At 45.6% G+C, this 26,163-nt stretch overlaps 1 protein-coding gene across 4 annotated transcripts in view; it reads right to left on the bottom strand.

Annotated features, from left to right (window-relative positions):
- Window positions 1-13,612: 13,612 nt before the first annotated feature.
- MIER1 (MIER1 transcriptional regulator) overlaps window positions 13,613-26,163 on the bottom strand; it is a 60,061-nt gene continuing 47,510 nt past the window's right edge. For 3 of the 4 annotated variants that reach the window (XM_073643853.1, XM_073643851.1, XM_073643855.1), the window contains 5 exons: window positions 17,652-17,733; window positions 17,423-17,517; window positions 15,939-16,066; window positions 15,715-15,854; window positions 13,613-15,201 (listed from right to left, as the gene is read on the bottom strand). In XM_073643853.1, the coding sequence (XP_073499954.1) occupies window positions 14,909-15,201; window positions 15,715-15,854; window positions 15,939-16,066; window positions 17,423-17,517; window positions 17,652-17,733 (738 nt within the window). In that variant the 3' untranslated portion in view covers window positions 13,613-14,908. The remainder of the gene's footprint in view (window positions 15,202-15,714; window positions 15,855-15,938; window positions 16,067-17,422; window positions 17,518-17,651; window positions 17,734-26,163) is intronic. The other variant, XM_073643852.1, reaches the window with a different exon arrangement.

Below are 26,163 nucleotides of genomic sequence, written 5' to 3'. Positions count from 1 at the left end.
TCCATTCATAATGGTTTAGTAACCAGCCTGTAGGGGGCAGTCTTCGGAGAGTATTTCTGCCAGTGGAACATGTCTATGAAGTTTGTCTGTTACTTTGTACATTGTTTTATGTCAGTCTGGACTGTAAGTTCTTATGACCATGGAGTACGAGGCCTTATTTCTGTACAATACAGTTTGATTTATTTTTTTTGCCATTTGTATCTGTACAATCAAATAACTTTTAAACATGAATTTATATATAAACTTCTGTCTCCTGTCATTTTTGCCTCCACTTGATCCTTAATTTAGAGGTCTTCTCAGATGTATAGAAATGTACTGCTGAAAATCTGCTCCATTCCTGAAAGCGCTGGGTGAGTGACTGAGCATGTGCAACCACCAGCATTCAGCTCATTGGGTGGACATGCACATTGCATACACACTGAACACCAGGTGGCGCCGTACCATGCAAGTAAATGTCACAACGGTATTACTGGTATGCAGGAGTTTGGAAAAACAGCAATTGCATCCAACGCATTTATGATCTGACCGCTTTCTACTTGTACTCAGTATTGGGATTACTGTCAATCAGCGGCAGGAGCGTAGAGGAAGTTGCGGCTCATGAATATTGAGTAGTCAGGAGCAGGTGTGCAAACAGGGAGCCCACCAATGGAGGGGAGAAACACTACAATTTTATCCAAGCCCCTGTATACAAACCACTAAGTAGTTTGTTGTAATCTGGCTCTCCGGGGGCAGCATAAAACTGGTCAGATTCTCTTGTATGTGTATATCAATCATTGTACAGGAGGGGGAGGAGGTGAGCTGTGACATCCCTCTATTGTGGATCCTATGTGATCAGTCATTGTACAGGCTATGAGCGCTTAGACCTATAACATCATCTGATTTTAAACAGGTCATTTCCTTTGACATGGTATTGCCTTGAAAATGCACAGCTCCTCATTGTCCCCCCCCCCCCCCCCAGCCACCCCATATCCAGTACCTGGAGTGACTGGATAAGCTACTGTGCCATATTTCAATCTAAGGTCCAAAGCTATACTGTTATTTAAGGGCAAATATGGTGGAAACCAATAACGGGATCACGTGGGAAGAAGTGCTAGGAGAAATGAATCAGGAGGTAGGGCCGTCTGACCATCTAGTTTATACAGGGCGCTCCCTTACGGCAAATGTGGTGGGAGGTATTTGGTTTTCAACTGGCCAAACCTTTTTGTTCTTGGGATGATACTTTGTGTTCTTTGTCATCAGTAAGGCTATGAGCCCAGATGCAGAAATGCAGCAGAAAATTTCTGCATGTCATTGCCCGTAAAAAATGCGTGCGGATTTTTACGCGTTTTTTTTTTTTTTTTTCTTAATGCATTGAGTAGGTAATTCCACATGCGTAAACGCACAAATAATGGACATGCTGTGGATTTTTCCGCACATATAATCCGCTGCTGATAATTCCGCAGCACGGGCACAGAACATGCGGATTGTCATTGGGGACCATGGGGCACGTATTACCAAGCGTTTCCGCAGCAAAAACGTTTGAAAAACCCATCGTGGGCACGGACCCTTAGAAGAGTTTGGCAGCATTCATGGCTGTAGCCAGGGAGGGGGGGGGGGGGGTCGAGAGAAAGGATTGTCAGCCTGTGCAAGTATATGGCCAGAATAAGAAGCCTTTCCCTTTCCACAAGACCCTTATAAGTTGTCTCACCCCTGAGCTCTACCTCAGCCAGTGTTTCAACTTGGCACCTATGAAGTGAAGACTTTCCTGGTAGGGAGGACATGACACTGAGTGAAGCTTCCAAAATACAAAAGTGCATTGGACCTTGTATATAAAGGTACATTTTTATGCTGCATTCATACTAGTAAAGTGCAAACTTTTGGAACGTGCACAAACTTGTCAGCACAGGGTTACTAACGAAGTAATTGAGGCTCCGGCTGTACAGTACCACTGCACCAGCACAAATTGTATGGATATATAAACAAGGTACAGCATACAAAAATATATTTTACAGTATTTCTCAGTGACCATCTCCACCTTTTTCAATGAATTTTTTTTTCCCCCTTCTCTTAAAAGTCTGTAAATAAAATAAAGCCTGATCTGGAAGAGCACAACTGCACGATCAGACTAGAAAAGGTTTTTAAACACATCAGGGGCGTACACCTAGAACTTTTCTTTAAGATTCAGAAAACCCTTCTCATTTAGGCCTCCTTCAGATGTCTGTATAATACTATAAAAAAAAAAACACACTACTGGTGTAATCTGTATTTTGGATCAGTCTGCCATCTGTTTTTTTTTTTTTTTTCTCCCGCTATGGCTTAAGAAAAATCTATTCCAAAGCGTCTCCTATACTTCACAATGTTAACCACGTACAGCACACGGATGCCATCACTATAGCTGCGTGTGGTTTACATGGACCCATAGACTTGTACCAGCCCTTGTCATCCGTGCTGCTGGTAAACGGACATGTCCTCATGTGTTTTGCACTGACATGTGCAGCACCATAGATTATAATTGGGTACGTGTGGTATCCATTAAAAAAAACAGATGAGATCTACTAGAAACACTGACATTTTAAAGGGGGCCTTAGCGAGTTTTTGGTTTTCTGATTGGACGGTGCTGAGACTGGAACATCTTCTATCAGTAGCAGCTTCCTAGAAAGTATAAGCACAGTCTCCCCTCACCAGGTGTTTATCAAAACCTGAAGTCGGGGAAAAAAACTGCTCAAACCAAACATTTACGATATTTTGATATAAATAAGTCTTTGAAAGCTGAGCACATACCCGTAAGTCTGCAGAGGAGCTGTCAAAACCAAACTGCTTACAAAAGTTCTGTATTTTACTTGCATTCAAGAATTTTAGAGTTGGAGGGGACCTCCTGGGTCCTCGTGTCCAACCCCCGGCTCAATGCAGGAGTCACTAAACCATCTCCGACAATGTCTGTCCAGCCTCTGGAGACTTCCATTGAAGGAGAACTCGCCGCCTGTTCCACTCATTCATCACCTCACTGTCAAAAAAATTTTTTCTAATCATTTTAGAAAATTGTTGCAAAGATGGATATAGTCTGGGACTAACAGCTGGGGAAAGACTGGCTTTGGTTGCACAACCAAAAATATTTATGCCACATATGGTTGTGATTATTTTAGAGCTGAAGAAGAGAAAAAAAAATCACAGGTCTGTTTCACCTGACTTACAATGAAGACTATGTAGTTAATTTTTTTTTTGCAGCAGTTGCAATGATAATTATTACACGGGATATTGCATAACTTGTTGCCGTAGCCAGATAACTCGTCCATTCAATCTGGCTCTAAAATACTGACCAGTAACGTGGAATGTATTTTTACGAGTTGGAGTAGAAGAAGGAATAGCATCTCCGAACCAGAATGTGCACTGAAAACGGCAGGTAAATCTTTGGGAATATATCACTAACTTGGAAACAGGTGCAATATTAACTTACAACTCCTACACGCTGGTGTATGCAAGATGAGCTCTCAGTTTGCACTAATCATGTGCAAAAAAAACCCCCCTAATATTCTTATGTGCCCTCGTGGCTGTGCCATTTTCCATCAACGTAATACAGTAGGAGGCGATGTTTTTATCTGATCTCATATGGTCTCGAACACAAACCTTTGACAGCTGAAGGGATATTTTGCAAATTAACCACGTGCGTGCCGAAGACCATAGGTGGCACATCTGCTAAGAACAAAAACACAGGTCTGTAAATACTATACAGGAACACGTGTGCCGCAGTCACGGATAGTACTATGTCAGGTTTCAAAATTACATTATTAAAGGTGTCGGGCAAAATGTATTTTTGTCCTAGTTTTAAAAATGAGAGAAGTCTTAAATCTCCACCCTCTGCTCATTTGGAAGAGGCTACATAGAACTCACTCCTGCTTTCCCCCCCTAACAAGGAATTTTTATTACCGCCATAAAACGTCAGCAAGCATACTGGTATACCCTGGATTTTCCCTCCCAAATCCTATTGTCTAACTGTACAAACTTTTAATAATGCCTATGACTGTCACAAACCCAGGGACCACATTTTTGAGATGTTCACCTTTTTCCAATTGTGATGGTGTGGTTTTCATGGCTGGAAGACCACCAGGAACCTGGGAAATGGGTTCTGAGCGTCATATGATATCTCTATTTGATATCCATCTTCATGAATATTGGTGACCGCAAACATGATGTCTCCATCTTGGATGTGGGACACCCCCATACCAAGATATGAAATCTGAAGGATTTTTATGTCTTATGCAGCTGGGTGGGTTCACAAAACCGAGCCCCCATGTGAGGTAAACAACATGGGTGTCTCCTAGAGTTTTGGCCCCTTACTAAAAACCAGAACGGCCATTTTACTTCATTCTTACCCAGGACGTCAGATGCATGCACTCCTCGCTGCGTGGAAGAATCACATTTAATTTCCTGGGAGCTGTCCCCCCACAGAATCTGAGACCATCACCTCGTGGCACAGGTTTTGCTATTACTTTTCCCTTTTATTTTAATAACTGTTTTATGCATATATGTAAATTGTCTTTTATAATATCTTGTATATCTTTTGTAAACACTGCCCACTTTCGGGAGTAAATCATTATTATTTACCAGCTTTGTTCTTCTTGTCCTATGTCGAGCAAACCCGTTCCTCACCCGCTAATTCACGTTACCTAACAGGTACCCGATCCACCTTGTTAAGAGATCGGTGGTGGCAGTATACCAGTATTTATGTGATATTGTGGTTGAGGGTGTCTGGATGGAGGTATATACAGTACAGACCAAAAGTTTGGACACACCTTCTCATTTAAAGATTTTTCTGTATTTTCATAATTTTGAAAATTGTACATTCACACTTTTTTGTTAAGTATATAATTCCACATGTGTTAATTCATAGTTTTGATGCCTTCAGTGTGAAACAACTGAAAATATGTCTTATATTCTAGGTTCTTCAAAGTAGCCACCTTTTGCATTGATGACTGCTTTGCACACTCTTGGCATTTTCTTGATGAGCTTCAAGAGGTAGTCACCGGAAATGGTCTTCCAACAATCTTGAAGGAGCTCCCAGAGATGCTTAGCACTTGTTGGCCCTTTTGCCTTTACTCTGCGGTCCAGCTCACCCCAAACCATCTCGATTGGGTTCAGGTCTGGTGACGGTGGAGGCCAGGTCATCTGGCGTAGCACCCCATCACTCTCCGTCTTGGTCAAATAGCCCTTACACAGCCTGGAGGTGTGTTTGGGGTCATTGTCCTGTTGAAAAATAAATGATGGTCCAACTAAACGCAAACCGGAAGGAATAGCATGCCGCTGCAAGATGCTGTGGTAGCCATGCTGGTTCAGTATGCCTTCAATTTTGAATAAATCCCCAACAGTGTCACCAGCAAAGCACCCCCACACCATCACACCTCCTCCTCCATGCTTCACGGTGGGAACCAGGCATGTAGAGTCCATCCGTTCACCTTTACTGCGTCGCACAAAGACACGGTGGTTGGAACCAAAGATCTCAAATTTGGACTCATCAGACCAAAGCACAGATTTCCACTGGTCTAATGTCCATTCCTTGTGTTCTTTAGCCCAAACTAGTCTCTTCTGCTTGTTGCCTGTCCTTAGCAGTGGTTTCCTAGCAGCTATTTTACCATGAAGGCCTGCTGCACAAAGTCTCCTCTTAACAGTTGTTGTAGAGATGTGTCTGCTGTTAGAACTCTGTGTGGCATTGACCTGGTCTCTAATCTGAGCTGCTGTTAACCTGCGATTTCTGAGGCTGGTGACTCGGATAAACTTATCCTCAGAAGCAGAGGTGACTCTTGGTCTTCCTTTCCTGGGGCGGTCCTCATGGGAGCCAGTTTGTAGCACTTGATGGTTTTTGCAACTGCACTTAGGGACACTTTCAAAGTTTGCGCAATTTTTCAGACTGACTGACCTTCATTTCTTAAAGTAATGATGGCCACTCGTTTTTCTTTACTTGGCTGCTTTTTTCTTGCCATAATACAAATTCTAACAGTCTATTCAGTAGGACTATCAGCTGTGTATCCACCAGACTTCTGCACAACACAACTGATGGTCCCAACCCCATTAATAAGGCAAGAAATCCCACTTATTAAACCTGACAGGACACACCTGTGAAGTGAAAACCATTTCCGGTGACTACCTCTTGAAGCTCATCAAGAGAATGCCAAGAGTGTGCAAATCAGTCATCAAAGCAAAAGGTGGCTACTTTGAAGAACCTAGAATATGACATATTTTCAGTTGTTTCACACTTTTTTGTTAACTATATAATTCCACATGTGTTAATTCATAGTTTTGATGCCTTCAGTGTGAATGTACAATTTTCATAGTCATGAAAATACAGAAAAATCTTTAAATAAGAAGGTGTGTCCAAACTTTTGGTCTGTACTGTATATGTTCCTGGAAGGAACTGGTGGTATATATACGTCCTGTCACATCACGTGCCACAATAGTCTACATAAATTAGAGCAGCTGCGCCCTGGTGCTTATCCTCGGTCAATACAGTGTTTGACCAGCAGGGTAAGGGGGCGCCAGAGGGCTGCAAGGTCTGACCAAGTGTGTTTTCGTGACAATTGGTGGCAAGCGGTGGGATCATAGGACATTAGTGAACTGGTTTGCGCAATCATTCCTCTCACTAAAAACTTCCACGGTTCTTACCTGGACCCTGCACAAAAGTTTTGAAGATCGAACTCAGTCTTTATTAGATCTGAGACAATACTGTATGTGTAGCAGTTACCCCTACCCTTCGTTTTTTCTTTTCTATTTTTATTTTGGTGATCATGGTCCTAGTTGGGGAGCTCTGGTACAGCCAGCAGAAAAAGGACACTCTTATTGGAATATGTGTAACCAAAGGAATTGACCCCCCGGCAAAAACAAAGAACAAATGGCTGCTGCACTGGCGCAACTGGAGGCCGAGCAAGCCCGTCTCCAGACCTCAGCAGGGCCAGGGGTCAGCCGAGATATGGACAGTACTGCTGCAGGGGTCCCACCTGTAGACGCACGCCGCGTCAGCGACCAGGGCAGCCTGGACCCCTATCTGCAGATGGCTCTACAGCAACTTCCTGCAGAGGATCATGAAGGACGGCTGAAAGTAATTCAGAAGCACCAGGAGGCCGAGAGAGCGCAGCGAGAGGCAGCCGAGCGGCGAGCAGAGGCCCAAGCTCAGAGGGCCCATGAACTGCAGATGGCCCAACTCGGGATCCCAGCATCCACCTCACGGAACGGTGAGACCAACAATGCGACCCTGTTTAAGCCCCGTCCAGAGCATTTTCCTGTGATGGAAAAGGACTGCGACCTCGACACCTTTCTGAGGGGTTTTGAAAAGACTTGCAGACAATACCAGCTGCCTGAGGAAAAGTGGGCGCGATATTTAACTGCAGGGCTGCGAGGCAAAGCTCTGGATGTGTTTGTGGCTCTTCCTCCGAGCCTCAATGGGAACTATGATGCCATTAAGCAGGCCCTAATCCAGAGGTTCCAACTGACTCCTGAGGTGTACCATAAAAAGTTCCGGAACCTCCAACACGGACCACACGACAGTTACAGCGATGTGGTGCATGGGCTCAGAACCAACTATGAGCAGTGGATCCAAGGACTGTCAGCGACCACCTTTGAACAGCTAAAGGATCTGATGGTGAATGACCAGTTCCTGCATCTGTGTCCGAGTGAGGTACGGCAATTCGTGATGGATCGGGAGCCACCAGATGCCAATAAAGCAGAGCAGATCGCAGACACCTACGAGGCCAACCGGAGACCAGAGGTGTGGAAGCCGGTCGTCGCCAGCTGGAAAGGGGGTAAGCAATCAACCACCGTCCCTGCCCCTGCCAGCTGACCGTCCGGAGGCCTTTTTCCCGTTACCAATGCCCGGCCTGCATCTGATGCCCGCAGGTGTTATTTCTGCAACCAGACTGGTCATCTCAGCGCCACTTGCCCAGAGAAGCAGAGGAAGAACCCCCCCCCCCCCTCCCAAGGCCCCAGGGCCTAATGCATCAGTTCTTTTGGTGGGTGGGCCGGTTGGGAGGGCCTGTGAAAACTTGCAGTCTGTCATGGTGGGGAACACTGTCACTGTAGGCCTCAAGGACACTGGGGCCGAACGAACCCTCATCCTACCCGAACTGGTGTCCGCTGAAGAGCTTATTCCGGGAAAGACCCTGACTGTCACCGGGATTGGGGGCGTCCGATGCCCCTTGCCCATGGCCCCAGTTTTTATTGATTGGGGTGAAGGAAGTGGGAGTATCCGAAAACCTACCTGCAAATGTTTTGTTGGGAACTGATTTGGGGAGGATGTTTGCTTGTTATGTCCCTGACACCTCTCCCCGATCTGATACGGTTGGTAAGGTTAATGCTGATAATGTGAATGTCAATGCTTTTACATGATGATGATGATGATGATGATTGATGTACTGGAAGGTGCAGGAGAACTCTGCCATGTCACGCTGCGGGGTGATATTGCTGAGGATCCCCTAGCAGGAGCAAGTGTCAGTGCTAAGGGTAATGGGGAGAGGCACGGGGACCATGAAGCAGGTGGTGCTGTGCCAGTGACCAGTGTCACAACAGATGGTGACCTGGCTGATGGTAGCTGCCCCATACGTAGCACTATGCCTGAGGTAATAGAGGAGGATGGGGAAGTAGTACTCATAGCCGCGCAGGCTAATGGGACGGTGTTATTCCCCGGGGAGACGGCCTGTATAGCCGCTGTTACCCGCAGTCAGAGTGCCCAGAACGCAAGTAACGCCCTGCCTTCTGGACCCTCCTCGGACAGAGGAATAACAGAATCAGGTATGGACCCAGAGCCGATCCCAGTGAGGATGTAGCCTTAACCTCACTTCTGGCTTCCTCCAGCCAGGAGTTTCAGGCAGCTCTGCACTCAGATGCTAGCCTGGAGACGTTAAGGAGCCTCGCTGAGAAACCCACCTCCGAGTCGGATAAGGAGAGGGTATTCTGGGACCAAGGGAGGTTGTACCGGGAGACAGTTCCCTGTACCCCCCAACAGGAATGGCTGAGGGAAAGACAGCTGGTCGTCCCCTACCAATTCAGGGATGAGTTGTTGCGGATCGCCCATGAGATTCCACTCGCTGGACACTTGGGGGTCAGCAAAACCAAGGCCCGGCTGTCTCACCACTTTTATTGGCCCAAAATGGGGACGGATGTGTTGAACTACTGTCGCTCCTGTACCACATGTCAAAAAGTGGGAAAGTCAGGGGCGGCTCCCAAAGCCCCCCTGATCTCTTTGGCAGTGATAGAGGAGCCTTTCCAGAGTATTGCTGTGGACATTGTGGGACCACTGGCCATACCCAGCAGCTCTGGAAAACGTTTCATCCTTACCGTGGTAGACTATGCTACCTGGTATCCGGAGGCAGTAGCCCTGTCCTCAATTAGGGCGGATAAGGTGGCGGACGCCCTCTTGGCCATCTTTTCGCAAGTAGGCTTTCCCAGGGAGATGCTTACCGACCAGGGGACCCAGTTCATGTCTCCCTTAATGGAGGCCCTATGTAAGAAAATGCAGGTGCAGCATCTGGTATCGAGCGCGTATCATCCCCAAACCAATGGTTTGTGTGAGCGATTCAACGGTACCCTCAAACAGATGTTAAAAATGCTGGTAGAGACCCAGGGACGCGACTGGGAGCGTTACCTCCCACACCTGTTCTTTGCTTACAGAGAGGTTCCACAGGCCTCGACGGGGTTCTCCCCCTTTGAGCTCCTGTATGGCAGGCGTGTCCGAGGACCCCTTGGTTTGATAAGGGAATTCTGGGAAGAGCCGAGCTCCCCAGGAGTTTCCATCGTGGAGTATGTCATGCGCTTCCGTGACAAGATGCAGACCTTGACGCAGTTGGTACATGACAATATGGCGCAAGCCCAGGCTGACCAGAAGCATTGGTACGACCAGAACGCCCGAGAGCGGACCTACCAGGTGGGTCAGAAGATGTGGTGCTGGTCCCCGTACCAAAGGACAAGCTTCAGGCGGCCTGGGAAGGCCCGTACGTCATTCACCAACAGCTCAACCCGGTCACCTACGTGATCACTCTTGACCACGCGCGGGGTAGGCGGAAGGCTTTTCACGTTAATATGATGAAGGCTCATCAAGAACGTGGAGCCTGCGTCCTACCGGTCTGCAGCCTGCCCGAGGATGGGGAGGACGACCCCCTCTTGGACATGCTGGCCCAAGCGAAGGCCAGCGCGTCCCTAGAGGATGTAGAGATAAGCACCTTGCTATCTGCAGACCAGAGGTCGCAGATGCGAGCAGTGCTGAAACCCTTCCAAGCAGTGTTCACCAACCTGCCTGGCAGGACTGAAGTGGCGGTCCATGAAGTGGACACCGGGAATTATGCCCCACTCCGGCGGACAGCCTATCGAATCTCCGACGAGGTGCAGCATGTCATGCGCCAGGAGGTCGAGGAGATGCTGGGGGTGATTAAGCGGTCCAGGAGCGCGTGGGCCTCGCCTGTAGTCCTGGTGCCAAAGAAGGACCGGACCACCCGGTTCTGTGTGGACTACAGGGGGCTCAACGCTATCACAGCTTCTGCCGCACAACCAATGCCACGCATTGAGGAGCTGCTGGAGCGGTTAGCCAGCGCGAGCTATCTCTCCATTATGGATCTATGTCGGGGATATTGGCAGATTCCCTTGAGCCCCGGGACCCAGGATTGTATGAATCCACGGTCATGCCTTTTGGCATGAAAAATGCCCCTGCCACTTTCCAGCGAATGGTCAACCACCTGCTCCAGGGACTGGAGAGGTACGCAGTGGCGTACCTGGATGACATTGCCGTCTTCAGTCCCACCTGGGAGGATCACCTCGAGCATCTGCAGCAGGTGCTCGGGTGCATTCACGAGGCGGGCTTGACCATCAAGCCAGGAAAGTGCCAGATGGGCATGAACGAGGTCCACTACCTGGGGCACCGGGTAGGTGGGGGTACTCTGAAGCCAGAGCCTGGGAAGGTGGATGCTATCGTGTCCTGGCCCACCCCTAGGACCAAGAAGCAGGTGCAGTCCTCCTTGGGCACCGCAGGGTACTATAGACGCTTTGTACAAGACTATAGTAGCCTTGCGAAGCCCTTGACAGACCTCACCAGGAGGAGCCTACCCCATTCAGTCAAAGGGACAGATGAATGCGAGGTGGCCTTTAGGGCTTTGAAGACTGCCCTGAGCAGCTCTCCTGTGCTAAAGGCGGTCGACGACACACGGGCACTCTTCGTACAGACCGACGCAAGTGAGTTTGGCCTCGGTGCTGTACTCAGCCAGGTCGACTCTGGGAACCAAGAACACCCCGTGTTGTACCTAAGTCGGAAACTGCTGCCGAGGGAAGTGGCCTATTCCACCATAGAGGAGGAGTGCCTGGCCATTGTATGGGCCCGGCACCGCTTACAGCCTTACTTGTACAGGCGCCCCTTCACTGTCGTGACTGACCACAACCCCGAGTTGGCAACACACCATGACCGGTGCCAATGGAAGGTTGTTGCGCCGGAGCCTCACCCTCCAGCAGTACGACTTTACCGTTCAACACCGCAAAGGCAGCGAGCATGGCAATGCCGATGGGTTGTCCCGGCGAGGGGAGCCTCCAGAGATACGCCTGGAGGAGTACCAGAAGGTCCTACCTCCATAGCGCAGTCCAAAAAGGGGGAGGTGTCAGGCAAAATGTATTTTTGTCCTAGTTTTAAAAATGAGAGATGTCTTAAATCTCCACCCTCTGCTCATTTGGAAGAGGCTACATCGAACTCACTCCTGCTTTCCCCTCTAACAAGGAATTTTTATTACCGCCATAAAACGTCAGCAAGCATACTGGTATACCCTGGATTTTCCCTCCAAAATCCTATTGTCTAACTGTACAAACCTTTAATGTTGATTTTAATAATGCCTATGACTGTCACAAACCTAGGGACCACATTTTTGAGATGCTCACCTTTTTCCAATTGTGATGGTGTGGTTTTCATGGCTGGAAGACCACCAGGAACCTGGGAAATGGGTTCTGAGCGTCATATGATATCTCTATTTGATATCCATCTTCATGAATATTGGTGACCGCAAACATGATGTCTCCATCTTGGATGTGGGACACCCCCATACCAAGATATGAAATCTGAAGGATTTTTATGTCTTATGCAGCTGGGTGGGTTCACAAAACCGAGCCCCCATGTGAGGTAAACAACATGGGTGTCTCCTAGAGTTTTGGCCCCTTACTAAAAACCAGAACGGCCATTTTACTTCATTCTTACCCAGGACGTCAGATGCATGCACTCCTCGCTGTGTGGAAGAATCACATTTAATTTCCTGGGAGCTGTCCCCCCACAGAATCTGAGACCATCACCTCGTGGCGCAGGTTTTGCTATTACTTTTCCCTTTTATTTTAATAACTGTTTTATGCATATATGTAAATTGTCTTTTATAATATCTTGTATATCTTTTGTAAACACTGCCCACTTTCGGGAGTAAATCATTATTATTTACCAGCTTTGTTCTTCTTGTCCTATGTCGAGCAAACCCGTTCCTCACCCGCTAATTCACGTTACCTAACAGGTACCCGATCCACCTTGTTAAGAGATCGGTGGTGGCAGTATACCAGTATTTGTGATATTGTGGTTGAGGGTGGCTGGATGGAGGTATATATACACGTTCCTGGAAGGAACTGGTGGTATACATACGTCCTGTCACATCACGTGCCACAATAGTCAACATAAATTAGAGCAGCTGTGCCCTGGTGCTTATCCTCGGTCAATACAGTGTTTGACCAGCAGGATAAGGGGGCGCCAGAGGGCTGCAAGGTCTGACCAAAAGGGTTTGTGGATTTAGGCAAATATGAAACGTCCCAGACTTGTACTATACGAGGATTTGCTGATGAAAAACCATTCGGAAAGTCGTAGAGCGACAGATGCCGTATAATTATGCAGTGAAAGTAATTATGATCCATGATGTACACGTGTGAACACAATCTACAAATGATTAACATTTGATTCCAGAAGGAAAAAGTGTGAAAGATACTACACTTAATAAGTTCTGCTATAAACATCATGCAAATGTAGTTACAATGCCAGAACATGATTATTGCACGGGCCGCGTTCTAGAAAATGGTTTCACACCAAAACTTTCTCGGTATCGTGAGGTCACGCTGAATGTCTCTTCTGTGGATTGGCAAATACAGGACAATTAAGAATCACATGGCAGAAATTTACATGACCATAGTCCGGGGCCACTGATCATTAGCGCCTCCGGCTCATAGTGCAAATAGACTGTTGTAGAAGTGGGAAAAATAATTTAATGTCTGCGTTCTGTTTCATTGGAACCAACTTTATAGAATACGCCCCTATATGCCACACAAGAAAAAAAAAACAAAAGAAGTTTTTTTTTTAACTTTCACATGTATTTATGTAAAGTTGCAGAACTCATGAACTTTTCCGTTTGCAATAAAACAATCTTCCCTCTACATTGTATAGAGGGACAGTTGCAGTCATGTTGGGGGATGTTTGCAGCTGATACGGCCACCGTATGGGAGATACGGTCGGTGTTTGACCGCAGTCTCCTATGGCTTAGGATGGGGGGGAGCTGCCCTATTGGCGGTAAGTGTCGTGCTCTGACACTTACACAGCAGCAGATAAAAAATGGCAGCCCCAATGAGTGATAGTTAAAAAATAAATAAAATTCAGTGATTTTTTTTTAAATATATGTTTATTTAAATATTAATAAAAATAAAAAAATGTGATAACATTTTCTTTCTTCTACTTAAAGGGAATGTATGTGCAGATTAGGTAGCAGCCAGGATGGGGTAAAGGTAAATGAATGTCAAGTGGATTTTTAAAGGGGTTGTCTAGTCATCAATATCTGATCGGTAGGTGTACCCAATGAAGAGGTGCCGTTCTGCAGTACCCGGCAGTGGTTGCTACACTTTGAATGGAGATGTACAGCCATCTCCATTCAATGTATTTACATCCATCCTGGTCTTGGACCCCCACCAGTCTGATATTGATGTCCTATCTAGAGGATAGGTCATCAATATAAAGTAGTAGACAACCCCTTTAATGCTTCCAAGTTTCAGTAAATTTGCATACGTACATGTGAATGATTTTAGTTTGCCCTACATAAGGCAACTCACATCGGGAGTAATGAGGATAAACAAATCGCATTACACAGGGAAAATTAGCCGATTTCATGATTAACCTGCAACATGATCGTTTCAGCAAAACAAAAAACCACATTGACGGTGAGAAGGATCAAACGGAGACCTTTCTTTTGCAAGAGATAATAAAAAAAAATAAAAAAAAAAGGCAAAAACAAGCAAAACATACATTTCCCAGAATATTCATTTCTCATAATAAAAGTTTATCAACTGTACAAGTTAAGAAAATTATACAAGCTTTGTTTAAGAAAGGACAGTTCATCCAAAACATAGTTACTGTAAAAATCTCTCAAAGGCTACGAAGAAATCTGGAAAAATACACCATGTATCTTTTTTTTTTTTTTTTTTCAGCCCAGATAGAAATAGAAAAAGACATCATTGATGTCAATAATTTACATACACAAACCTTATTTGGTTTACTCTTAACTTCTACCTATAAAATTGGTGCCTACGACATTCGGAGTCCAACTTTCTTAGCAATTTCAAATCTGACAAGATAAAAAAAAAAAAATTGCAGAAAATGTAAATCCTACATTACCAGCAACCATTCACACACATGTTGTGGTATAATAACGATACATTCTGAAGGTCCTTCCATCATTTCTCAAAAATAAAAAAAAAAATCCCAAGGATGTTGAAGCTGAAATGTTTGTTTTTGGGGAAGGGGGTGATGGTTTATGAAACAATAAAAATATACATTAAAACAGAACTTGTTAAATAACCAGTTGAACCCTGAAATTTCAAGATGCCTTGAAACATACTTAAAAAAAAAAATAATAATAATAGTAATGTCTCAATCGTTGCTGGCCGGAGGGAAAGGAACGTTTCTTTAAATCTCTCCTTGTGAATATATTTCCTGAGAAATTTCCGACGAGCCAGGACTGTCTTTTTCGGGGCTGTCGATCCGTCGTCTCTTTGCGGATCGTTCATTGGTGTCGTCCAGCTCGTTATCGCGGCTGTGGCTGAATTTGGAATCGCTGGATAAAGTGTCGCGGTTGTAGCCATTGGTGTCCGTGTCGTTTGAAGACTGTTCTCCGGTGCTGGGGCCGTTTAGGTGAACAACTCCGGCGGTGGCATCATCTTTATAAGTGGAGACTTCAGAAGGACCATTAACAGCAACCCCTGGGAAATTCACAAGCCAAAATTAGAGACCACACTAATCCAAAAATTAAAAAATTGTTCCTTTAGGGGCACAGTATATGGGAAGGGCAAAGTCAAGGAACTGGACCAAGAACTCACCAAAAAGGGTGACCATGTGGATGCTACAAGTACAATAAAGTGAGGGGGGGGTCCTAGCTTTAGTGGTGTCTATCCCTCCCGATATAGAATAAACCTGTGAAGAGCTTCTCCTCTCCATGTACTGTTAACAAGGCAGGAAAGAAACTTCAGAAAGTGTAGAACCAATTGGTTCCATTCTGAGAAGGGTAATGACACTAGGTTTTAATTTTTTGCTATGGCGATCGCTACATCAGTTTGCTTCCAAATATACTTAAAGTTGGTCTAAATTGGAGGAAGACTAGTTGAGTTCTTAAGTCTTTACTCGTTGCCTGGTGGACCCCCATTATCAGTCAGTGGGGTCCATCAGGGTATTTTGGGATATGCTTAACATCTGTAAATAAAACACGGATTCTTTACCATTCTGGTTAGTGTTGGACGCCGTGCCATCGTCCTTCTCAGACTGGCTGGTGCTACTGTTAGAGGTAGTAGGTGGTGGGGACGGAGCTCGGCTAGATGCGGCACTTTCACTCTCATCTAGAAGCCGGTCCATATAATCCCTGAAAGAAGAAAAAAAAAGTAGTCATTACTTTTCCCCACCGTAAACTTACACAGAAATTAAACTGTTTAACCAGGATACTCACGTTACACCAGGGTGCAGATTGTATTTTTTTTTGCCGAATCTTGTCTGTTGAGCGAAAAAGTCGTACCGCTCCGACTTCTTCCACATGTAGTAAAAAGCCACACATTCCCCAACCGATCGCGTTCTCACCTAAGCGATAAATGAACATCTCCAGCTGAGTATAAGACTACGTTCACACATAGCAGAAATGCCGCAGATTTTTCACATGGCTTTTTGTTGGGTGGAAAATCTGCAGCATTTTACGACATCAGCAGACTTTCAATAGTCTCATCTAAAAAATATCTGCATGTAATAAGGACTCCTATTGTTGAATTGTCCGGGGTTTTTAAACATGTCACAAAAGTTATAATGTAATCGTTTTCATTTTTGATTTCATAAATCAAAATCGGACACGTGAAAATAAGAAACTTTGTAATATATCTTAATCAGAAGAAATACGCTTCTCTCTCTTGAACTGATCATTCGCAAAATTCTCAATTCATGGGTACAAATTTTCCCATTACGGAGATGGGAGGTGACAGTTGGTGCTTTTAAAACTCTATGGAGGAGGGAGGAGCTAGAGGCTGACACAGAACATAGAACTTTATGAGCACCAACTGTCATCTCCTGTCTCAGTAATGGGGAAAACTTTATTCAAAGACGACATATTTTACCTGTGAATTAAGAACTTTTTAGAATGATCCAGAAGGGAAAAAGTGGCCAACTAAGATATACTGCAAAAGTTTCTTATTTTCACGTGTACTATTGATTTCTGTAATTAAAATGACGGTTACTCTTTAACCAAAGAAAACGACATGTTACCCTTTCATTGGGGGTTTACGTGGCCATCATGAGTGGTTGCCCACCAGTCCCTGTGTATCCCAGCCTCCTACGATGAAGTCTCGTCCCAAGTGACCGCTGCTTTCAATGACAGGCTGCAGCTGTGACACAGGACAAGTCATTGTTGCAGGAGGTCAGAGTCTACAGAAACTGAAAGGGATTCTCTCTTTTCAGCAGGGAAATCAGCACCAAATTTGGTGCGAATTTCCTGTAGCAATTTTCTGTAACAAGTTCGCTATGTGTAAACTGCGCCTTTTACTCCTTTCCTTATCTCTATGCGTTTTGGGATGTAGTTTACAAGTTTCATGTTCTGCTTTTCTACCACCAGTCTGAACGCTGTTCATAAAAGGGTAGAGAACAAGAACTCTGTGCTAAGAAATGACATAGTATTGTAGACATGAAGAAGCAAACACCAGTCCCGCTTTAACTATGATGCTAACACCAAAGTTAAATGTTCATTATGAGCCATTCGAAAGGAGAAAACATCTGCAATGTTCTTCAATGGGATTACCACATGCAGAGTAGTTTGCCTGTTATTTCTGGAATATTTGTATATTGGTCAATATTTTACGCTCCAAATTATATAGAAGTGTACTCCTATTACAAAGGTGATGATGGGATCGCCGTTGCACCAGCAGCAATCCAAAATGTCAGCAGTGTTATTACCTTGTTTGCTTGTATCAAATGAAAATCTTTCCCGTAGGCTTTAAGACCTTGCTCAAAATTTCGACACTCTTCTTCCGTCCACACAGAAAGTTCTTCTGAGGAAAAATGGCAAAAAAAAAAAAAAAAATACAATTCATAGTACATAACTTCAATGTTTATTACAAGTCATTTATACACCAATAAAATACCATATGACAAATTTGGTCTTCGTACTGAAATGGCTGCTTACCACGTGCTGCTTTCACATTAAACCTTAATCTTCTCAAAGCTTCTTCTGTGTCAAAATTACATTTCACCAACTCATAAAGGGCCTGAGAAACAGAGATCGGTAATTTAGTATGATTAATTGTGCTTGTACTCAGATCTATCCAAGCAGACACAGACAGAAAGAAAGAGGCCACTTTCAGATGAGGCTGTTAGTTGGGGTTAGGAGACCTGTGATCTATCGTGTCAAACATTCCAAAAAAGAAAAACCCACACATTATAATAAAATAATATGTATGTATGTATGTACACACATTGTACAGTGCAACAGTTTTAGGCACGTGTAGAAAAAAAAAAGCTGCAAAAATAGAATTAAGTTTGTTTTTATTAATTAATAAAAATGCAAAGTGAATGAACAAAAGAGAAATCTAAATCCAATCAATATTTGGTGACCACCCGCCACCTTCATCAACTCTTCAAGGTCACTTGGTTATAGTTTTTGAAAGGGAAGTTGTTCCAAACATCTTGGAGAACTGACTCCAGATCTTCTGTGTATGAGGCTTGTGCGGATCCTTCAGTCTCTTCATGCGATTCCAGACAGACGGGATGACGTGAGATCAGGGCTCTGTGGGACCGGATCATCACCTCCAGGACTCTTTGTTATTAATGAAATTGGCTGAATGTTAGGGGTTGTTGTCAGTCTGCAGAATAAATTTGGAGCCAATCAGACACCTCCCTGATGGCATTATACGATGAAGTATCTGCCGGGATTTCTCAGCATTGAGGACACCAAGAAAGAAGCAATGCTGAGGAGCATAGACACTGTTGTCGGACATGGTGTCCAGCAATACCATCAGTTCAGAACTGGCAGAAACCAGTGAGACCAGCTACACCCATCTACTGTTCAGAGAAGTCCGGCCAGAAGAGGCGTCTATCGAATAACTGTTGCCAAAAAACCTTCAACCTGCAGACAAAGCCAAGTGATTTGACTATGCACAAAAACATAAGAACCAGGGTGCAGAAAAATGTCAGCAGGTGCTCTGGACTGAGGAGGCAAAATGTGAAATATTTAGTTATAGGAGAAGCAGCGGCACAATAAAGAGGGTCTGCAGGAGCAGTGACCCACAATTGAGTGTCCTGTAAGTTTGCGGCTGTATTTCAGCAATTGGAGTTGGGGGATTTGGTCAGGATTAATGGTGTCCTCAGTGCTGAGAAATCCAGACGAAAACTTATCCATCATATAATACCATCAGGAGGCGTCTGATTAGCTCAAAATTTATTCTGCAGCCAAATAACGACCGTCAACATCCAGCCAATGTCATTAAGAATGAGGAGTCCTGGAAGTGACGATACAGACCCACAGAGCCCTGATCTCAGCATTGGTAAGATAGATTTTACAGTGAGTAACCAAAAATCCTTTCTCGGAGCCTTTATTGGGGGACACAGGAAACCATGGGTGTATGCTGCTGACACTAGGATGCTGACACTAATGCACAGAAAAAGTTAGCTGCTCTCCAGCAGTGTACACCCCACCGGCGGGCATTAAGTTAATCAGTTAGTGTACAAGCAGTAGGAGAAGCAACATTAAACAGAGAGAAATACAAAAATTCAAACTGTAACATAACAATAACCATTAGTAAAGCTGTCAAAATGGGAGGGTGCTGTTTCCACCAATGAAGGCTCTGAGAAACAGATTTTACGGTGAGTAACCAAAAATCCTGTTTTCTCCATCACTTCATTGGGGGACACCGGAACCATAGGATGTCCCAAAGCAGTCCCTGGTGAGGGAAACAGCAGTAAACGGCTCCATTCAGGTCGGAGAACTAGCCACTGCCGACTGCAGGATTCTCCTACTTAGGATGGCATCTGCCGAAGTGTAGGTATGAACCCTGTAAAACTTCGCAAACGTGTGATAGAGTACCAGGTTGCCGCTTTGCAGAGCTGTAGTGTGGATGCCCTATGATGAACCACCCAGAAGGTGCCCACCGCTCTGGTAGAGTGGGCCTTAATACGGGGGAAAGGAATCCTGTTATTACTCTGGTACACCTCAAGGATTGCCGTCCGGATCCAGCGAGGAATTGTAGCCCTTGGAAGCCGGCCGGCCTCTCCACACTCCCTCAGGGATAACAAAGCGGGAATCAGTCCTTCGGAAGGGAGCAGTCATAGCCAGGTAAAACTGAACTGCTCTGACAAGGTCCAACCTATTCCAAGAACGTTAGAGGGTGAGACGGAGTCAGACAAAAGGAAGGGAGTACGATGTCCTCATTGAGGTGAAAGGTGGAGACCACCTTGGGGAGAAAGGAAGGCACCCGTCTCAAGACCACCTTGTCTTGGTGGAGAATCAGAAAAGGGGATCGACAAGAGAGCCACCAGCTCTGAAACGCGCCGTATGGAAGTAATTGCTACAAGGAAGACCACCTTCCAAGAAAGAAGGGACAGAGACACTTCTCGAAGAGGTTCAAAGAGGGAACTCCTAAGAGCCTCCAGGATCAGGTTGAGATCCCAAGGATTGATTGGCTTCCGGAACAGAGGGGCTGCATGAGCCACTCCCTGAAGAAAGGTCTTTACTTGAGAGGGAGAAGCCAAGATTCTCTGGAAAAGAATAGAAAGCGCAGAGACTTGGCCCTTCAAGGAACTGAGAGCAAGACCCGCTTCAAGCCTGGCTTGAAGAAAGGCCAAAACAGACGGAAGGGAGAAAGTCATAGGCGCGGTGTGATTACTCTCACAACAACGGAAAAAGGCCTTCCAGGTCTGGTAGTATTCTCGAGACGACGAAAGCTTTCGAACCCAGATCATCATCTGAACTACTCGATCTGAAAAACCCAACGCTTTTAGTACCGTGGTTTCAACAGCCAAATCAAGTGACTGAGAATTCCGGTGACAGATGGGGGCCTGGGAAAAGTAGATCTGGCCTGTCTGGAAGATTCCAAGGGGTGTCTGCGAGAAGGTTGACGACCTCTGCGTACCAGGACTTCCTAGGCCAATCCGGAGCAATCAGGATGACCGGCACTCCTTCTGCTTTGATCTTCAGCAATCATGGAATAAGGGGAAGGAGTGGGAACAGGTAGGGTAGAGTGAACTGTGACCAGGGTATCGCCAGCGCGTCGACTCCCACCGTGAGGAGGGGGGGGGGGGGGTCGCGATATCTGGAGACACACTGCTTCACCTTCCTGTTCAATCGGGATGCCTTGAGATCCACATCCGGAGTGCCCCACCTCAGACAAATCTGAAGGAATGCATTCTGATGTAGAGACCAATCCCCCGCCGCGAGGCGACTTAGAAAATCGGCGGCCTAGTTCTCTAAGCTGGGCATATGCACTGCAGATATTGCCGGAACCCTGCTCTCTGCCCCAGAGCAGGATCTTGGAGACCTCCGCTAATGCCAAGGGACTCCTGGCCCCTCCCTGGTGGTTGACATATGCCACTGCCGTGGCATTGTCTGACTGGATTCGGACTGGTAAGCCCCTGAGAAGGGTCTGCCAGTGACGAAGGGACAGGAGAATGGCCCTGATATCTAGGATGTTGATCGACAGGGGGGACTCCTCCTGAGACCAACGTCCCTGGACCTTAAGGTTGCGGAACACTGCTTTCCAGCCGAGGGGGCTGGCGTCCGTCGTCACCACCTGCTGGTGAACTGGGAGAAAGGATCGACCCTGAAAAGTGAGAGGAGGGGGGGGGAGACAGCCACCGGGTCAAGGACACCATGACTTGGTGCAAGATCCGAATTGGACGGTCCAGAGAGGACAGATCTGTTCCACAGGGAAAGAATGGCTTGTTGAAGTGGCCTGGTGTAGAACTGCGCGAAGGGAATTGCCTCCAACACCACCATCCTCCCTAGAACCGCCATAGCCGAGTGGAGGGATGAAGGTCGAGGGGCCTGAAGAAAGCGAACCCCGCACTGAAGGGCAGTCCTTTTTTCCTTCGGAAGGAGACTCTGGCCTGAAGGGTGTTCTAAAGAATGCAGAGGAAGAAGAGACGCTGGTAAGGAACAAGACCAGATTTCTTTCTGTTGACTAGCCAGCCGAGCCGAGCCGAGCCAGTATCTAGAGTGATGGAAAGACTTTCCTGGGCGAGGGAGAAAGATGGAGCCTTGATGAGAATGTCAAGGAAATATCTACCTGGCCACTGACCTCGAAGAAGGGCCATCACCGCTGCCATTATCATTGTGAAGAATCTGGGAGCAGTAGAAAGGCCGAACTGAAAGTGATTTTGATGTACAGCAAAGCGCAGGTACCTCTGGTGCCCTGGAATAATAGGGACGTGAAGGTAGGCATCTTGGATGTCTATGGAGCACAGGAACTCTTGCAACTCCATGGAAGCAATTACTGAACGAAGGGATTCCATTCTGAAATGGTGAAGACGAACCCTTCTGTTTAGTAACTTTAGATCCAAGATGGGTCGAATGAACCCGTTCTCCTTTGGAACCACAAAGAGGTTTGAATAGAAGCCTGTGAAACGCTCCCGTGGTGGAACAGGAACGATGACGCCCGATTTGAGAAGAACATCAATGGCTGCGGAAAAAAACCCAGCACCAGGGAAGGATCCTTTGGAGGGTACTGTTAGAACCCTCCTGTTTTTTCCATCTTGTGTTTTGCGGTCACGTGACCATCTGCCTTTATATTCCAGCTCCGCCCTTTTGGCTGTGCTGGACTTCAGTGTTGTTTGATTGTTTTGCTAGCCAGGTGCTTCTGTGCCTTTCTCTGTCAGTTCACTTGGTCCTTCTGGGACCTCTAGTACCTTTTTGTCAGTTTATCTTTTTGTGTTCTGCAACAACTTCTCTGTTTAGGAGGTGTCACATTTTTGTTCCAGTCCTTAGTTCTTTTAGGAACTCCTCCCCTTTATGCTTTAGGTCTTCGTTCAGACTAGCCGAGGACTAAGGCGGGTCTGTTCTCAAGGAACAGGCAGCCCGCGCAGCCCGCTACATCGTAGGGATTCAGCTTAGTCTCACTGTAGGGATAGCTTTCTGCTTTCTTTCCTTAGTACTTGATGCAGATCATAACAGTAAGTCCAACCCCCCAAAAAAAAAACTAAAAGGAAAGAAATTCGGGTATCAGTATGGCTTCCGTCCAAGTTTTGGCAGGGATTCTCTCTGGAGGTGGCAGTTCCAGCAACACGTGAGTAGCTGTTCTGGAGCGCATTTTGTGGAACCCATGGTAGGACAGCCTGATGTTTTTTTATGGTAAACAGCAAGATTTTTTTCCTTTAAAAATGCTTGTTTGTTATATTTTCGTTTGAGACCAAGGTCCTCTGGGAATGAATCACAGCGCATTGGTTTTATTATGTCACTTTTGACAATGAGCCACAGGGGTGGGCCTTTTCTCTCCAACCTAATGATCCATGCTTAAGGTCTGTAGAAGAAATTTTTTCTGCTATGGGTCTATTATGTGACGATCCTGATCGAATCTCATCTGCTGAGGCAGAACTCAGGCGTTTGAATCAGGGATCAGGTGATGTTGAAAATTATTGTACACACTTTAGAAGGTGGGCTTCAGAAGTCAAATGGAATGATCCTGCTCTGAAATGTCTATTTCTTGCTGGTCTGAGTGAAAGGGTTAAGGATTTGCTAATTGCATTCCCCGCACCTGAGACTCTGCAGGATGCCATGCAATTAGCTGTTCGTGTGGATAGGAGGCTGAGATCTAGGCAGAATGAGGTAAAGACTCCTGTAATGCCAGGTCCTAGTCCCCAGAAAATCTGCTCAGACGGCGGAGAACCGATGGAGGTTGGGGCGAAGTCGCTCCCCTCTCATGAAAGAGACCGGAGGTTCGCCGAGGGATTGTGTCTTTATTGTGGTAAAGCTGACCATTTGATTAAGTACTGTGAGCTTCGTTTAAGTAAAGAAAAAAAAAAAAAAAGGTCAGGTACGCCCGTATAGCTTGTTTACGCTCTGCAGGAGTATTTCTTTCAGGGAGTACTACCTTGCAGGAAAATTTGATTGAATTTCAGGTATTTGTGGATTGAGGTTCAACACTTAATGTGATTCATAAAGGGTTTTTGGAAAAACTTAAATTGAAATCCAAACCTTTGTCATCACCTATTTCTGTGATTGCAATTGATAACACTCCCTTGAAATGTATTACTCACAAGGTTGCTGCATTTCCCCTCACTATCAATGGAGTTCACCAAGAAATTTTGGACTTGGTTGTATTTAATAATTTACCCTCTCCGGTCGTTCTAGGATTGCCTTGGTTAAAACTGCACAATCCTTTACTGGACTGGTCTACTAATATGATAAAGTCTTGGAGTCCGAAGTGCCATGATAAATGTTGTAATGGTCGCATTGCGGCTGTGGAAAGAGGGGAATTACCTGTACCTATTCAAGATTTTTGGAGGGTTTTTTCAGAGGATGAGTCGCAAGTTTTACCTCCTCATAGGGATTATGATTGCGCCATTGAGTTTGTTCCGGGAGCTACTCTTCCCAAGAGTCGCTTGTTTAATCTGACTATCCCTGAAAGAAAGGCCTTGGAGGAGTACATACAGACTAGCCTGGCTGCTGGTCACATTAGACCTTTTAAGTCGCCTGTGGCAGTTGGATTTTTCTTGGTTAAAAAAAAAGGACGGGGGTTTACGTCCATGTCTGGATTTTCGTGAAATTAATAAGATTACCGTACGCAATTCCTACCCATTGCCGTTAATTCCTGATTTGTTTAACCAGTTAGTGGGGGCCAAGTGGTTCTCTAAGATTTATCTCCGGGGGGCATACAATTTGTTACTAGTGAAGGAGGGTGATGAATGGAAAACTGCTTTTAAACACTCCGGTAGGTCATTTTGAGAATCTGGTGATGCCTTTTGGTCTTACCAATGCACCTACGTTTTTTCAGAACCTTATTAATGACATCCTGAGACCTTTGTTTGATAAGAAAGTGGTTGTGTATTTAGATGACATTTTGATTTATTCGCCAGATCTGGAGTCCCATTGGCAGAGTGTACGTGAAGTTTTGCAGTTATTGAGTGATAATTCACTCTTTGCTAAGCTGGAGAAATGCGAGTTCGCTGTGCAGAAAATTAGTTTTTTGGGCTACATTGTCTCCAGCGAGGGCTTTGAGATGGACCCTGTGAAGGTTCAGGCTGTGCAGGAATGGCCTAGGCCTATTGGTTTGAAATCTATACAGAGATTTTTGGGGTTTGCCAATTATTACAGAAAATTCATTAAGAATTTTTCTATAATTGTTAAGCCTCTAACCGATCTCACCAAGAAAGATGCGAATACGATCCATTGGACTACTGAGGCTGTTGAAGTGTTTAAGTATCTCAAAGAGAGGTTCAGTTGTGCCCCTATCCTTATGCAGCCTGACGAGACCAAGCCTGTTTTGGTCGAGGTCGATGCTTCATCGGTGGGGGTCGGAGCAGTTTTGTCTCAGGAGAACAGGGATGGAGTACATCCTTGTGCCTTCTTTTCGAAAAAAAATTCAGAAACCGAACTGAATTATGATGTTGGAAATCGGTAGTTGCTGGCTATTAAACTCGCGTTTGAACATTGGCGTAATTTTTTGGAAGGAACTAGATTTCCTATTCAGGTTTTCACAGATCATAAGAATTTGATCTATCTGGATGCTGGCAAGCGCTTGAATGCCCGTCAAGCTAGGTGGGCACTTTGTTTTTCTCGGTTTCATTTTTCTGTTACCTGTATCCCTGGTACTAAGAATGTTAAAGCCGATGCTTTATCTCGCAGCTTCTATCCTGCGGTCGGTGCCGAGGAGGAGAAGAGCATTTTACAGAAAGGAGTTGTGGTGGCGGCATTGGACTCCCGTTTTGGAGAATGGGATTCTGAAAGCTCAAGATGATGCTCCATCTAACACTCCCCATGGGAGGTTGTGCGTGCCTAGAACCTTTAGGAGAGATTTGTTTGTGGAGTGTCATGAGTCTCGGTTGGCAGGTCATCCAGGAATTTCTGAGACTAAGAGACTTATCAGTCGCAGTTTTTGGTGGCCTGGATGGCAGAAAGAAGTCATCAAGTGGGTGCGTCAATGTACTGTGTGTGCTAGGTCAAAGGCTTCACATACTCCTACTGAGGGGTTGCTTTGCCCTCTGGAGGTTCCCAGTGCGCCTTGGACGCATCTCAATGGATTTTATTACTGATCCGCTTGTGTCCAAGGGTTTTACTGTGATCTGGGTGGTCGTGGACAGTTTTAGTAAGATGTGTCATTCGGTTCCATTCATTAAGTTGCCCTGCGCCAAGACACTCGCTAAGGCGTTTGTTAAGGAGATTGTCAAGCTTCATGGCGTTCCCACGGATATTGTTTCTGATAGAGGACCACAGTTTGTGGCTCGCTTTTGGCGTGCTTTTTGTGACAGGTTGGGAGTCCATTTGTCATTTTCATCTGGTTATCATCCTGAGTCTAATGGACAGACTGAAAGAAAGAACCAGGATGTTGAACAGTTTTTGCGTTGTTTTGTGGCAGACAATCAAGAGGTGTGGTCTGAGTTTCTGCCTGTTGCAGAATTTGCTCTTAACAATCATACATCCTCCTCTGCTGGGTGTTCTCCTTTTTCTTTTGTTGTACTGGGAGACATCAGTCTTTTGGTTCGTTCTCCAA

The sequence above is a fragment of the Phyllobates terribilis genome, unplaced genomic scaffold, assembly GCF_046119375.1.
Source record: "Phyllobates terribilis strain yellow unplaced genomic scaffold, ASM4611937v1 Scaffold_8__6_contigs__length_399053987, whole genome shotgun sequence".
NCBI classification, from domain to species: Eukaryota; Metazoa; Chordata; class Amphibia; order Anura; family Dendrobatidae; genus Phyllobates; species Phyllobates terribilis.
Note: the sequence above shows the minus strand (reverse complement) of the source record. Positions and strands in the feature narration are given on the sequence as shown.